We start from the raw sequence: 13,547 nt of genomic DNA on the forward strand, positions 1-13,547 counted from the left end.
TAGCTTCCAGATCTGACCTCTGATCCCAGACCAGCACACTAACTGTGACTTATTGACCAAATACTGAATATTCGCATGTGATGAGTGGTATTTTCTCAAAGAATTCATTTAAAGTAGGACAGAACAGTGTTGAACGGTGATCTGTCTGACATGCAGACCAGTCAACAGTGGCTGAGGACTTCATCGTGCACGTGATCCTCGACCATTTCTGCGGCATCATGGAAAGCAGTGGCCCTGTCTAACAGCTTGCAGAGGAATCTTTGTGGTATATTTAACAAAGAACATAGGCACTAAATAAAGTAAAGGTGGTGACGCACTGACAAATCCGAGCTATGCAGGATGACTGACTTTAATGGCATCCGGAGATTAAGCACATTTTTTGTTGAAGAAGTGAAAAGCTAGAAATATGGAATCATCATTGTTGATTATTCTACCATCTCATTTTTATTCCTGATGCAGAACGGTGCTTCTGATACTCTCGGCTGGCTCTCTTCCTGTTTAGTTATTCCTGTCACAGCATGTGTTGCGTGTGGAGTGAAAATAGTACGTTTCTTTAAAATGTGATCGAAGAAGAACTTCTTCTCTAAATCTACAAAAAAAATAGGACTTGAACTTGAGACTGAACACAAAAATGATTTGAGCTGTTTCACTGCTGTTAAAGGTTCAAAGAGTTTACAGCGTTTCTCCTTTTGAATTCCACCATGTTGCATTTCCACACATACCATTTGAGCCTCCGGCTATCATCCCCTTCTGATCGTTTTCAATGCAGAGCAGGCAGCCACCCATCCCCAATGCGTCATGCAGCACGAGCATTACTCACTTTTACGCTGTGTCTGCCGCAGCAGCAAACGGCTTAAAGATATGTATGTGAATTATTTATGCACCTGGTGTCAAGCTGTGTCCGTATTAATACGCCTGGGGAAAAGGCTCTGCTGAAGTATGGTGTCAGCAATAAATTGCAGCATAAAGATAATAGAACGACTGTCCACATTGTGTTTTATTAAATCATTTTATCGGACACTGACAACTTCTCAGGAAATAGCCCGTTCTTCCTGTCAAAATCTGACTGAATCGCACGCTTTCCCTTTTCATGTTCACATGTGCCTGATCATCGTGTCCTTGTCTTCAGTTGCTCTCATGGGAACGGGTTCTGCGAAAGCACCTTCCAGCTGGTTTTTCAAAGCCCACCCCGCTGCACAAGCTGATCTCAGTGGGATTATTTTGACTTCACGTCAAACTGTGAGACATACAGGGAGACTAATGTGGGACAACATAGTGCGTCTCTCTCTGGGTATATATAGTGCTCTTTTCCCAGAGCTGTGAGCGGCTGGTATTCTGTGAGAGAAACAGGATCCACGGGACTGAAACAAGTCACTGTTTCTGCAGCCAAACGCCATGTGTCCCTCAGTCAACGCTGCTCTTGTACTGGGTGACCCCACCAGATAAAAATCGGCTTGTAGATGTTTTATGACGAAGGAAATGCATTCAACACGTTTTTTTTAGACCTCGGGGATTCAAATAATGGGCCTCTCCTAGCAACAAATTGGTCCTAAAGTGTATTTTATTTTCTTACATTTTTAATTAGGTACAAACACAATTTACGAGTGGTTCAGATCGGTGCAGTTAGTCTGTTGTTATCCAAATCATTTTACTAATACTAATGGAATCTATATTTGATTACTTTTTTGATTACTTTGAAGTAGTTTTGAGTTTTAAAACCCTAAAGAACGTTCCGGGAACATTCTTTCTCATACGTTGCGAGAACGTTTTTGCCAAATGTTCCGTGAACGTTGTTTTCCTCTGAAGTAGAAGTAGAAGTAGTTGGCTATACAGCTTAGTAGTATAATGAGTTAGAATGCAAACGTATCTTAACATTATAATATATCAAGCTGTTTGGGGACCTTTTAGATCCCTATTCCTTGATTTCAGCAAATCCCTTAATTCTGATGACGTGTCTAAAATGATAGACTTTCCTTTATGGATGTATATGGGGCAGGACAGGTAGCCTTATATGGTATTATGTTTCTGCACCAGTCTCACTTTTTTAATTTCTTTTATATTCAACCATTATTTTTCCCGATATAGTACCACTGAGATTTAAAATCTCTTTTCTGAGGGAGTCTTGGCCACGACGGCAACATGAGAGCTTCAAACATAAAAGCACAAATAATAAAATGTCCTTTTTATGCCCCAGCTTCTTCTATTAGTTCAAGTTAATTACAAAGTCCAGCAGCTTTGTTTGAATCATAATTTGATGACAGCAGAATGGAAAGAGACATTTTAAATGTAGAAAATATTTAAACACGTTATTTATTCTCCCGGCACCCCACCAGCACAGAGCTTTGGAGTCCTGCTCAAGGACACTTCAGCAGACCTTTGTTGGTTACGAGGAACCACAAAGGAATGACAGTTACGACCCATGAGCTTCTCTCCTCGTATCATGTGACTGTTATCTGTTTTGTGGCGCAAAACAAGACATGATGGGAATATGAGCGCAATAAACCGTGGGAAAGTTAATTCGCACTAGAAGCATCAAAAAACTTTCAGCAACTTAAAACTCTTTTTCCAGTGATAGTGTTAAAATCCTGGAAGATGAAAAAGCAAGTTTGATCTATTTTTTAAGGGGTTAATCAGGAAGAGATTTGCTTTGATTCGTTCTCACACACGCGCTCTCATCCTACCGTGACACACACCACCAAGTTCTCCCCATTAATGCATCAAACAGTGTCAATAAAGCCTCAGCGCCAGATCTTCTAATCCGACCTGCAGCTGGTGAAGCTCAAGGTGCCAGGAGGTTCGCCTTAATGCGTGTCTTGTTTAATGATCTCTGCCCCACTTCCCTCAAACTGTCAATCGCGCTGACACAAAAGGAGTTTGCAGCGAGTCGCTCTGCTGCAGAGAGATTCTGAATAGTTTAAAGAAATTTGCTGTCGTGAAAAATACAGCACTGTGAGAATTGAATGATATTTAGAGGTTAAATTATTTTGAATGCCAGTGCGACCCCGTCACGTTGAACACGCGCCGTTATGACCATAGACGTCACACTTCAACCCCCATGACCCCGCAGACACCATTCACTCTAAACCTGCTGATCAATCTGTTTGTCAGCCGCCTTGTTGTTGGCTCACGGCAGATTACGAGCACCAGAAGGCTGTGTCTCTCTCCGCCCCGCTATGATACGTACTTAAACAGATTAACCTGTCACTTCGAGTCACATGCCAAACCCCCAAGCCTTTTAAAGCTGCATCTGGAGCGTGCTGGGGTGTCCTTCTGTCTGCCCAAATGTTTACTCACAGGAAGTTTGTCTGTAATGGAAGCTTTAACACCTGTTGGTTCATTTTATGTTTATTGTTGTCTATGAAATGTCAGGGAACAAAAAAGGGAAAATGGCAATGAGGCATCTACAAATTGCTTAATTAGTCCAACAAACAGCCCAAAATCTAAATATATGATTTATAACACAGAGAAAGCAACTATGAATGCAACTGTAAGCTTCATTTATTCATAACCTGTGAGGAAATGCAGACCTGAATGGAAGGTGATGAACACTGGGAGCTATGCTAATCCTTTCTTTTGCATGCTGACCAGCACATACCAACACATCATCAAACTGTGGACGTCAGCGCAGGACATCCAACCTGAGCACCGTGACATTTCTTAAAAGCAAACGTGGAAAAATAATAACGTCTGCGTCCGAGTTTTACAATTAATCTCAAGTGAAAAGGCTTTATTGGCCAGACATGTTACCGTTGTCTCTCCCACTCCCCTGAGTGTGCGTTTCCAAACTGAGACACGAGTGCAGGCCTGGTAACTTGACCCTCACCCGTCCTCCCTGCACTAGAAACTGTACGACGCGCTGCCCTTTGGAAGTTCCCCGGCTGCAGCCAATACTACCCGTCGTGCGACACCAGCGTCCGCTCGAGACAGTATCGCCGCACAGGAGCGGCTGAACTATCGCCACGGCTTTGATGTTCAGATTGACCACGGGATGCGTTACCGCCGCCAGGGAACCTATCATGTTTGCACTCGTCAGCAAATGCTCTTGAAAAGCATCGGTGATTTGCTGTGAGTGTGCAAAACTCAAGTATGACTTTGAGCTCAAATGCATCTTTTTCAGCAGCGCCGTGTGCAAATTAAAGACGTCTAAACTTTGTTATTTAGATCTCTTGTCTCCTAGCAAAATATATTCAACCCAATTAGAGCAAATTGAATCCAGTTAGATTAAAATAAGATCAGCAGACATTCCCTGTGACCCCCAGAGCCGCCTGAAGTCTCTCTCTTCTGGTGTCTAATCTCTATATCTGTCTAATTAGCGACAACCTTGCAGAAAAGCTGCCACAACGCAGATTACACACCGCTCACTTAGTGTTCTGTAAATCCACTCAACATTTCAGTGCATCTGTACTTTAAGATATTGTTCAGGAAGGCAAACGGCACCATGATCTGTATGTTTGCAGAAAAATAGAATATCCCAAAATCCAGATTTTTGTTTAATTAAATGCATAATTAATGAACAGCGTGTTGAATATTAAAATACAGTATGTTGCCAGACTAAACAAGCAGTGATTTTTTCTTTTTAAGTCATATGATTCTCTAAAATGCTGACTAACCTTCAACACACAGAGATGCAACCTTTTGCATATTTTCCTCCAAGATGAAAGATGAATATTGGGCTCTGTCAGGGTTTGAGCATGAACACACACACACACACACACACACACACACACACACACACACACACATCCTCGGCCACACAGAGCCTCCCAAAGCAAAGCCTCAGTCTTACCTCTTGCAGCGAAGCTTTAGCCCACTGTGCTGTTGTGCCTCTGCAGTGCCACCGGCTCTGTCTTCAACCTGCCGCCTCCGACGAAGCGTTATCCTCACTGAACGTTTGCTCCGCTCTCCTCCCTGACGGTTTTCTCTCTATTCCGTCGCGTCCTCAGCTGGCCTCTCGTACAATCCAGGTGGTCTGATGAGGTGGGAGAGAAGAAGAGGAGCGTGTACTGACAGACCGGGGGAGCTGCTGTGTGTGTGTGTGTGTGTTTGTGTGTGTGTGTGTGTGTGGCTGGGGACTGTGAAGACAGACTGTGTGTGTGTGTGTGTGTGTGTGTGTGTGTGTGTGTGTGTGTGTGTGTGTGTGTGTGTGTGTGTGTGTGTGTGAGAAAGAGAGAGCAGAGGGGAGAGAGACACGACCTGCCATGCAGATATCAGCCCTGTTGCAGTTAAATTTAAACCACCCTCCCTTCTGACACCTTGAGCCACGGCTGCTCTCCTTCTCCGACACACACACACACACACACACACACACACACACACTCACGCACTCGGACACAAGCACACACGGAGCTCTGACGGTACCATATGGCCCTTGACAGAAGACTGAGCCCTTGGGAGTCTGTGTCTGTCCCCGAGGACAGAAAGAGCGAGGGGGGTGGGGGGTGGCAGGAACAATATTTAGACAGGATATTTTTTCAGTTGTTGGTGGGAAAATAAAAGAAAAAATGTCCCCCAAAACTGCTACGTCATGCATTCCCTATACCCTGCACTGTTTGGATACATCACATAATATATTATTTCTGAAAAACTAACGTATGTCTTAGGGATGCATCATGGTGGACAGTTTAAAACTACAAGAAACCAGCATCTTTTTGTTCATCCCACTCATTCTTCTTCATTGTCAAATCCCGGGGCCTACATTACCCACAATGCAACTCAAGACTTTGGTGCGTAACGCTAGTAGAAGTAGCAATCCACCAGATGCTACTAACTCCACGCCCCCAGATTTGTTCCAAACTCGTAGCCTTCAGCCAACCGACGCTGACTCAAGTGACATCACTTGAGGCGATTCAACAGATTTTGCGCAGTTCCTTCTGGAGCCACAAAAAGGCTTTATACAACTCACACATGTAGTACTACTCCCTAAGAGACGTAAGCAGCCTTTCATGTGTGAAATCGGTAGAGTTCCAATCAACAACTCCTTTTTTTCAGCTTGGAGTGTGTGTGTGTGTGTGTGTGTGTGGGGGGGGGGGTTATATGTACCTGGCATTTTAAGAGCTGAGCGCTGCACCGGTTTAAAAACCTGTTACTTTGTGATGCAGTCAGAGAGTCACAGACTGTTGAGTCACAGACTGCAGCGTCTTTCTCTCAGCTGACGTCAGAGCCGTAATAGAACGATGGGCGTTGTTCAGCGTTAGAAGGCATGCAGAGCGTCAATTAACTGCTTTTACATGATTTAGTTTTATATTCAAAGTCTGCTTTTATTTTCTGGACAAGAAAAAATATCAGACCAAGGTAACCAAATAAGGATTGCCCTGTATACATGTGTGTGAATGTGACTCCAGAGTCCTCCAGCTGTCAGAGGTTCCTCTCCTTGACACGCTGCCGTAAATCTCCAGGTCAACTCTCTTTTCTTTCACCTTTATTTACCCAGGTGTGTGTGTGTGTGTGTGTGTGTGTGTGTGTGTGTGTGTGTGTGTGTGTGTGTGTGTGTGTGGGGCATGGATGTCAATGTTGAGTGCTTTACAAATACTCTTTTACGCCGTATTGACTCCCCTCATTGCAGTTTTGACGTTGTGAATTGGGGAGAGTTGTTCCAGTAACAGCAATGTATCAGCAGCAAATGGTGGCTGAAGGTCTGCAAAGCTCTGTAGTGTTTTTGTATTAAATTGCTGTATGTGTGTGTAAAACTATACACTAGGTAGATGGTAAGAAAGTGAAATTTCATATTTAATGTAATCAAACATGCACGTAAAAGCACATAAACAAACCCTTAGAGAACCACACACTTTATATATTTATTCGGGAGGAGTAGAATTGAATTAGCAGCTCAAACACACATTATTATCGGGTCCAGACGTTTCACAGTGTACGGCCCACGCAGGCTGGTCTGAGGCCAGCTGTAACTTTACTCTGCTCACTGATCACAAACATCACAAAATTAACCTCACTGACAGCTGTGAGAGCAGCGCGACAGAAAGCCCCGAAGTTTCCAACGAGCCATCTCTCATCACCCACAGACGGTTATGAGTGTGTGTGTGTGTGTGTGTGTGTGTGTGTGTGTGTGTGTGTGTGAGTATCCTGTTGCTTTACTCTCATTCTATCCACTCACTACCATATTCAGTCACGTAGTTTGTTTACTTTGAGGGTTTTTCATTATTTATTTTAGTGACGTCAGGAACGTCTTGAAGGGATTTCTTCAAATTTGACACAATCGTCCACTTGGACTCAAGTATGAAGTGATTAGGAGTGTGATGGTTACAGGTCAATGTGACCATGAGTCAAGAATTCACATGCTAATTATGGCAATTTCACACTGATGTCTAATAGGATAAAATGATGAAGTGATGACTTTATTTGTTGGTGGAGGCAACAACCACAAGGCAGTAATAACAACATGTGTCTTTAATAAACCGTCTCATGCTAACTCTCCGTACTGAACTGCAGTGAATGACATCATTTCTCCGTCTTTGTCGTAGTAGTCGTCCTAACCCTTGTCTCTCAGTACGTCTGGACACCTGTCTCTGCGCTCCTCACTCCGTCTCACCTCCACAGCCACCAGGGTGCTGTTTTATCAGTCCCTTTTTACGACCTGTCTGCGCTGCCTGTTCAATGCGCTACATGTCTGAGCAGCTGTAAACGGCCTTTTTGGGACACTTCACTCGGGCCCCGGGAAGCGTTTTCTACGGGACACAATAGCCGTTGTGGATTTGTGATGTGTCGCTGCCGGGCTTTCAGAAAGAGCGTGTGATGCTCTCAATGACGTCTGAGAGGATTTTGATGTCGGTGAAAGTGTGCTTGTACATGCGCCCGTACTGTGAACTGTGTTTTGAGGTCGTTTGGAGTTTTTGTCTTCAAAGCATGTGGGATAATAGCTCTCTGTTCTCGCACGACACATAATCTGTTTTCAACGATGACAATGAAACATCGTGTCCTCCATTTCTGACTCGACAGGCCTCCTGTGCCTCGCTGCACATTTTGGGGTTTCAGGGTTAGACACTACAGGGGTACAAAGTTGATCTAATAGATACCACCATGGAACCTCAGATGATCATCTCCATTATGACAATGATTCTTTGCAATTTTGGATATCTCTCTTTATCACTCTATGAGACAAAACAATACTTATAACAGCCATTAAAAAACAATTTTCCCCATGCTTTTAGTTGTAAAATGTTGTATAAGTCAGCCTATGAATGATTCATGAACAAACCCCTGTGTGAAAACCTTCAGAATATAGAGACTGAAGTGGAGATTTCTGGTTCAGAATCTGAGAAAAAAAAAATAGAAAACAGCCTTTAAAGATATGTTTTGTAAAGTTCTATACATTTTGGAGACTCTACAGGTGAATATTAACATCTAAATTCCTCGTTGAGGACAAAACCCAGTTTTCAGTGTCAGCAAAAGTCCCAGAGGACCACCCGCTGACCCAGTAAAGGACAGATACACGGGAGGAAGAGACACTTACACCGGAGAAGAATTGTCGGTATGAAGAAGATGCTAAAAGTCATTTTGAATTTGATTTTTATTGAGGAATGATTTGTTAGCTGCAACGTAAAACCATGCAAATGTTTTCCACTCGGCCGATGCCAAGGCAGTGTCACAACGCACCAATTTATCCCACACACTCCTCGACCTCTTCCTCCTTCCTCTCTCCCTCGGCATTATGGGAGCAGGCCGTTTAAAAGCAGAGGTATTTACGACTCAGCACTCTCCTCTTGAGTTCCTGGAGCTCCACGAACATGTGGGACTGGCAGTGTGACACCGCCAGCTCGGTTTAAAGATAGAATTAGTTAGCTATCTGGCTATTTTGTATCGGAGAGGGGGGGGGTGTCCATCTGTCTGTCTGTCTGCATACCTGCCTGTCCATCTGTCTGTCTGCCTGTCTTGTGCAGTTGAAGCAGGACCGCAGAGAGAACTGGGACTGTGAAACGCACTCAGCATGACTTTAAGAGAGAAAAACAAACACACAAGAGCTTCTTATCTGCAGTTGGATCCTGATAACATTATTATTTCATAGATTTTGATCTTAATTGTGTTTTTAATGGGATTCCCTTTGCCGTGGTGGAGTAAACATTTAGATTAAGTACTTTGTTTAAGTACATGTCAAAGTCCTGAATGAACTTGACTGTATTTTACTGCTGTAGCTGTTTGACGCATATCTAATTTAAATTCATGTTTATTCTTTTAGGTATAGTTTGAGCCATAAATGTTTTAAAATGCTAATATTTAATGAGAGAAGTAGATATTTTTTGAATGTACAATTTGAATTTGCAGAGCAAGAACCACTGTCGTATGTGCACAGTATAATTAAAATATAATATTTGCCTCTAAAATGCAGTAAAAGGATGAAATAACACAAAATGTATTGCAATGTAAAGTACAAGTACCTCAAAAGTACAGTACTTGGGTTTACATACTTAGTTGCTTTCCACCATTGTCCTCATGTATTTTATTACATTTTTAATTTAAAGACTATTAACATAATATTTGTTATGTGCAGAATAGCCGCAGTAGTATCAGTCTAGTAGTGTAAGTACTGGTAGTGATGCAGTTTACATCATTTAAGAGATGAGGGGTCATGATTCCCTTTCAGCTGTTTTTAAAAGTTCTGTATAAAGTGTAACATTGTATTAACTTCACTGCCCTTTTTTGACCTGATACGAATAAGAAATGTGTTTTAAAACTTTCAAAACCTTCTTCCTGCTAAACTAAAAGGATATGTCGCCATCTACTGGTCAAAAGGAGGAATCAGACAACTTTGAGCCACAGGTGAAAACAATGATGCCGTGATTTTTAAAACACAGCGACTCCACCTGTTCAAACAAAAAGGGAGCGAGGAGGACTCGAACAGCAGAGAAGAAGAAGAAGAAGAAGAAGAAGAAGAAGAAGAAGCCGCCGAAGAAGCCGAAGAAGCCGAAGAAGAAGCCGCAGCTTGTTGAGCAGTGAACATGTCGGACAGAGTTTTAGAACTTCTCAGAGAAAGCCGCCTTTCGCTGAATTACATCCCGTCAGGGCGACAGCTGCCCAGGACTCCTCCTCTGACGGGTGTGAAGAAACAACTGGATTTCTGTAATGAAGATGCAAACAAGGATTCTGAGGAGCTACAGCAGAGTGTGGAGGTACATGTGCTTTATTTCACTGCACGTCTTTATCACATGGTATCTTTTTTTTTTTTATTGGAATTATGTATGTAATCAGATCTGTTCTCCTCATCGACAGACCAATAGTAGAGATGAAGATGATGATAACCAAAACAGAACGTTTGATTTCAGCACTTTTAGGATAAAATCAGGTACCAAATTAATTAATACAGCACAGGATGCTTGTTTTACTTGACGACCTTTTTTTTTTTTTTAATGCCGCTTTATTGCAAATTTCTTGGATCTCATGTGTTGAAATGTTTTCCCTGATTTTTTTTTTTAATTTTTTTTTTATTCTATTACTCGACAGAACCAGATGACCCAAACTCCATGCTGAAAGGAATGAAGGACTATCAGCTGACACGGGCTGACTTGGAGTTCATTGAAAAGATGAGAGTAGAGAAAGTTATTAAAAAACTGCAGGTAATTTTTGGCTTTCTCTCTCACTGCTGCTGCTTGATTGCAAAAAATGTCCTTCACTTTGATTGCAATCATTGTTGTATTGCAATCAAGATGGCGTTGTGCTGATATTTTGACCGTCCTCAGGGAGATCTGGAGGAAGGGCAAAGGTTGTTAATGAAGGAAATGATGCCGTTAGAGCTGGTGTTGGCTTTTAGGGAGAACGCACTGGCTGCTCTCCAAATGGTGAGTTTGAATGATGATAAACAAGATCTCCTGTGGACCCAAATTAGAACTTTAAAAGAAAGAAGTGCCACCTTTTCAGTAACATAAAGATTCTCCATTTGACATTCATGTTGCACAAATGTGTAGTTAAAGATGATGGATCCTTTGAGATCATTCCTCTGGCATTTACAGTCCGTTTAGATAACGTCGGGTGGAAATTCACAAGCTTCAAACACTGAGCCTGCAGAATAAAAACATGAAACCACGGCGCACATGTTCTCTAATCTTAAACGTGTGTGTAAAACGTAGCTTCCTTTTTATCCTGATTTTATCCTGTTGTTCTTTCTGTCAGTTCCCGTCCTGTGAAGACCTCACTGAGTGGGTGAAGGTGGTCCTCAAAATGACGTCGCCGTCAATCGAGTTCGCGGACCTCGACGCCAAGTCTCTCCTGGCCATGGTGACGGAAAAAGACATTCGACGAGCCGAGGAGGAGAAGAGGCTTGAGCTCACTCGGCTGGAGAAGAGGGTGGCAAACAAGTAATTAACAGCTTGCATAGATGCCACTGAAGGCGGTCAATATCTCATTTTTAAGGATCATTTTTAGTAAATTACCTTTTTCAACTGATGTTTTCTATTTCCAACTCTTATGCAAGAAGCCATCAAAATGTCTATCTACATTTAAAATCCCAGAAAAAAAACATACTAACAAGGATTTCTTCAAAACTTAGAAGGAAGAAAGAGGCTCAGGCAAAAGGGCAGCTTGAAAAACAGGTTGCCCATGAGCAGGTAAGAGAGGCTCCAATTATCCAACTTTTTATTATGTCCTGAAGTTAGTAGTTTTTTTTTTTTTTTTTTTTTTTTTTTTTTTCAAATATTGTTTTCTGCTTCCAGCTGAAGATACAGGGATTAATGAGCCAGTTATCAGACCTGAAATCTGAACTTTTACAAGAAGAGGTGACAATCTGGTTTTAAACATACATGTTTGGGCAGAAAAGTAAAGCCTGTCAGGATTTACTGTACTCTGAAGAATAACTATTGTTTCACAGGAAGTCTATAAAGCTCTTGAAATGCAGATCAACGCCCAAGAATCACCAGAGATCACAGCAAAAGAAGTAGAGGCTCCAGAGGAACTGCCTGCCGCTAAAAGACAAGCGACCCGCCGAGGAAAGGGAAGAACAAAAGCTGTGGAGTCTAGTGAGAAGGTGCAAGACGCGGCAACGAGCAAACTGAGGGACCGTCGCACCGGTGTGAAAGACGATAATGGAAGCAAGAACACAAGTGAAGCTCTGAAGCCCAAACGGAAGAAGAAAGCCAGAACGCCATCGCAAGAAGTCGCGTCAACCTCGCAAGAGTCTGTAGGAGCTGTGAGAGGCAGGAGGAAGCCTCGTGGACCCGCAAATCTAAGTCGTGCAAAAGATGGGGACGCCGCGTCAAAGCGAGCTGCAGGAGAGGAGACGCAACACGCTGTTCTGAGGAGGTCCAAGAGGATAGCCAGCAGGACGGGAACGTATTGGTAGCTTTTAAAGTAACACTATATTAGATGGACTGTTATCGTGCAGACATCGAAGAATCCTCCAGCTCCACCATGAGGTGGACACTTTACTATCACATTTTTATTTTCCCAGGCAATGATTTCACAGGATCGTCTTCATTTTGACTTGTTCCTGAATTCATTCCAAAAGTGTTTTCTTTTTTTCTTTTTTTTTTTTAAATGGATGTTGAATAAACTGTTTTTGATAATAAATAGGTTTCATAAATGTTCATTGTTGCATGATGATACTTTAACGTTTACGCCTTCCAGTTAAGATGTACAATAAAGCCAGAATATGAATTTTAAATGTAAAACTTGATTGTATGAAAGTTTTATTGCCTTCTGTGAAGGTGGGGGGGGTTAAAGGTCGTCAGCAACACGTCAGCCTGGAGCCGAAACTCATGACAAACTCAATTAAATGTGATGTTTGAGTTGTGGTTAAATAGGAATTGGTCACACGTCACAAATGGGTTTCTGTAGAGTGATACTTGATTTAGATTTCTGTGAGGTTAGGAATTTTTTTTTCCCCGGTCTGTCGGAGCCAGCGGCCATTTTATCACCTCTCTCTCTCTCGTTCGCTGTCACGTGTTCGAAATGAGTCTCGAGCGCTGCAAAATCACTGCAGAATCACTGCAATTTTCCCTCGAGTCATAATTCTTGGACGGGCGAGCGGCGATTTGGGTGTAACGTTGTTTATCTTCCATTAACTCCCAATCAATGGGTCTGAGCGGGGAAAAGAAAAACACCCCACGGTCAGTCTCCGTGAGGCTGCAGTGGGAAAACATCGTGCTGACAGCTGGAATGCTTCGAGGCACCTTCTTAAGTTACAAATTAAGTTTGAACTGACGGTCAGATTTGTCCGTCATTTGCCAGGATTTGCTTCTCAAATGCCTGCAGTCTTGACAACCTCTTTCTTAACAGCTGAAGTTCTGTTATACTTTCCCAACTTGGGTCTTGATCCTTGACTTTTCCTGCAATCTGGGAGGCTCGTTTTTAAACTGACTGTAATCCCCCAGAACCTGATGAGGGATTTCCCTTTTTCCCCCTCTATGCGTAGACACATCCACGATTGGTGAGCCGTTTGTCTGATGATCAACGACTCGGCCAAGACCGAAGTAATACAAGCACAGGGTGGGAATCATGGCTCCACATCCTGCCATTACGTTTAATAGTCTGATACCAATAAAGTCAAACTAATCGTGAGCAATGAGTTTATTCTAGAAAGGGTTTAGTTTTCCTGTTATTCCTGCGTT

At 42.6% G+C, this 13,547-nt stretch overlaps 2 protein-coding genes across 2 annotated transcripts in view; one reads left to right on the forward strand and one right to left on the reverse strand.

Moving 5' to 3' along the window:
* Positions 1-5,114, reverse strand: part of filip1l (filamin A interacting protein 1-like) — a 60,947-nt gene extending 55,833 nt beyond the window's left edge. The window contains exon 1 of the mRNA XM_068719386.1: positions 4,787-5,114. The gene's annotated coding sequence lies outside the window, so the exon portion shown is untranslated. The remainder of the gene's footprint in view (positions 1-4,786) is intronic.
* A 4,771-nt stretch (positions 5,115-9,885) lies between these two features.
* Positions 9,886-12,765, forward strand: si:dkeyp-34c12.1 (uncharacterized protein LOC570187 homolog). The gene is made up of 8 exons (XM_068719624.1): positions 9,886-10,118; positions 10,219-10,291; positions 10,450-10,562; positions 10,686-10,784; positions 11,116-11,300; positions 11,492-11,549; positions 11,655-11,717; positions 11,810-12,765. Exons 1-8 carry the CDS (start codon positions 9,948-9,950, stop codon positions 12,278-12,280), a joined length of 1,233 nt encoding a protein of 410 aa, XP_068575725.1. The 5' UTR covers positions 9,886-9,947; the 3' UTR covers positions 12,281-12,765.
* Positions 12,766-13,547: the final 782 nt, after the last annotated feature.

The sequence above is a fragment of the Cebidichthys violaceus genome, unplaced genomic scaffold (assembly GCF_023349555.1).
Source record: "Cebidichthys violaceus isolate CVI_PGR_0920_01 unplaced genomic scaffold, fCebVio1.0.p SCAF_24, whole genome shotgun sequence".
Lineage (NCBI taxonomy): Eukaryota > Metazoa > Chordata > Actinopteri > Perciformes > Stichaeidae > Cebidichthys > Cebidichthys violaceus.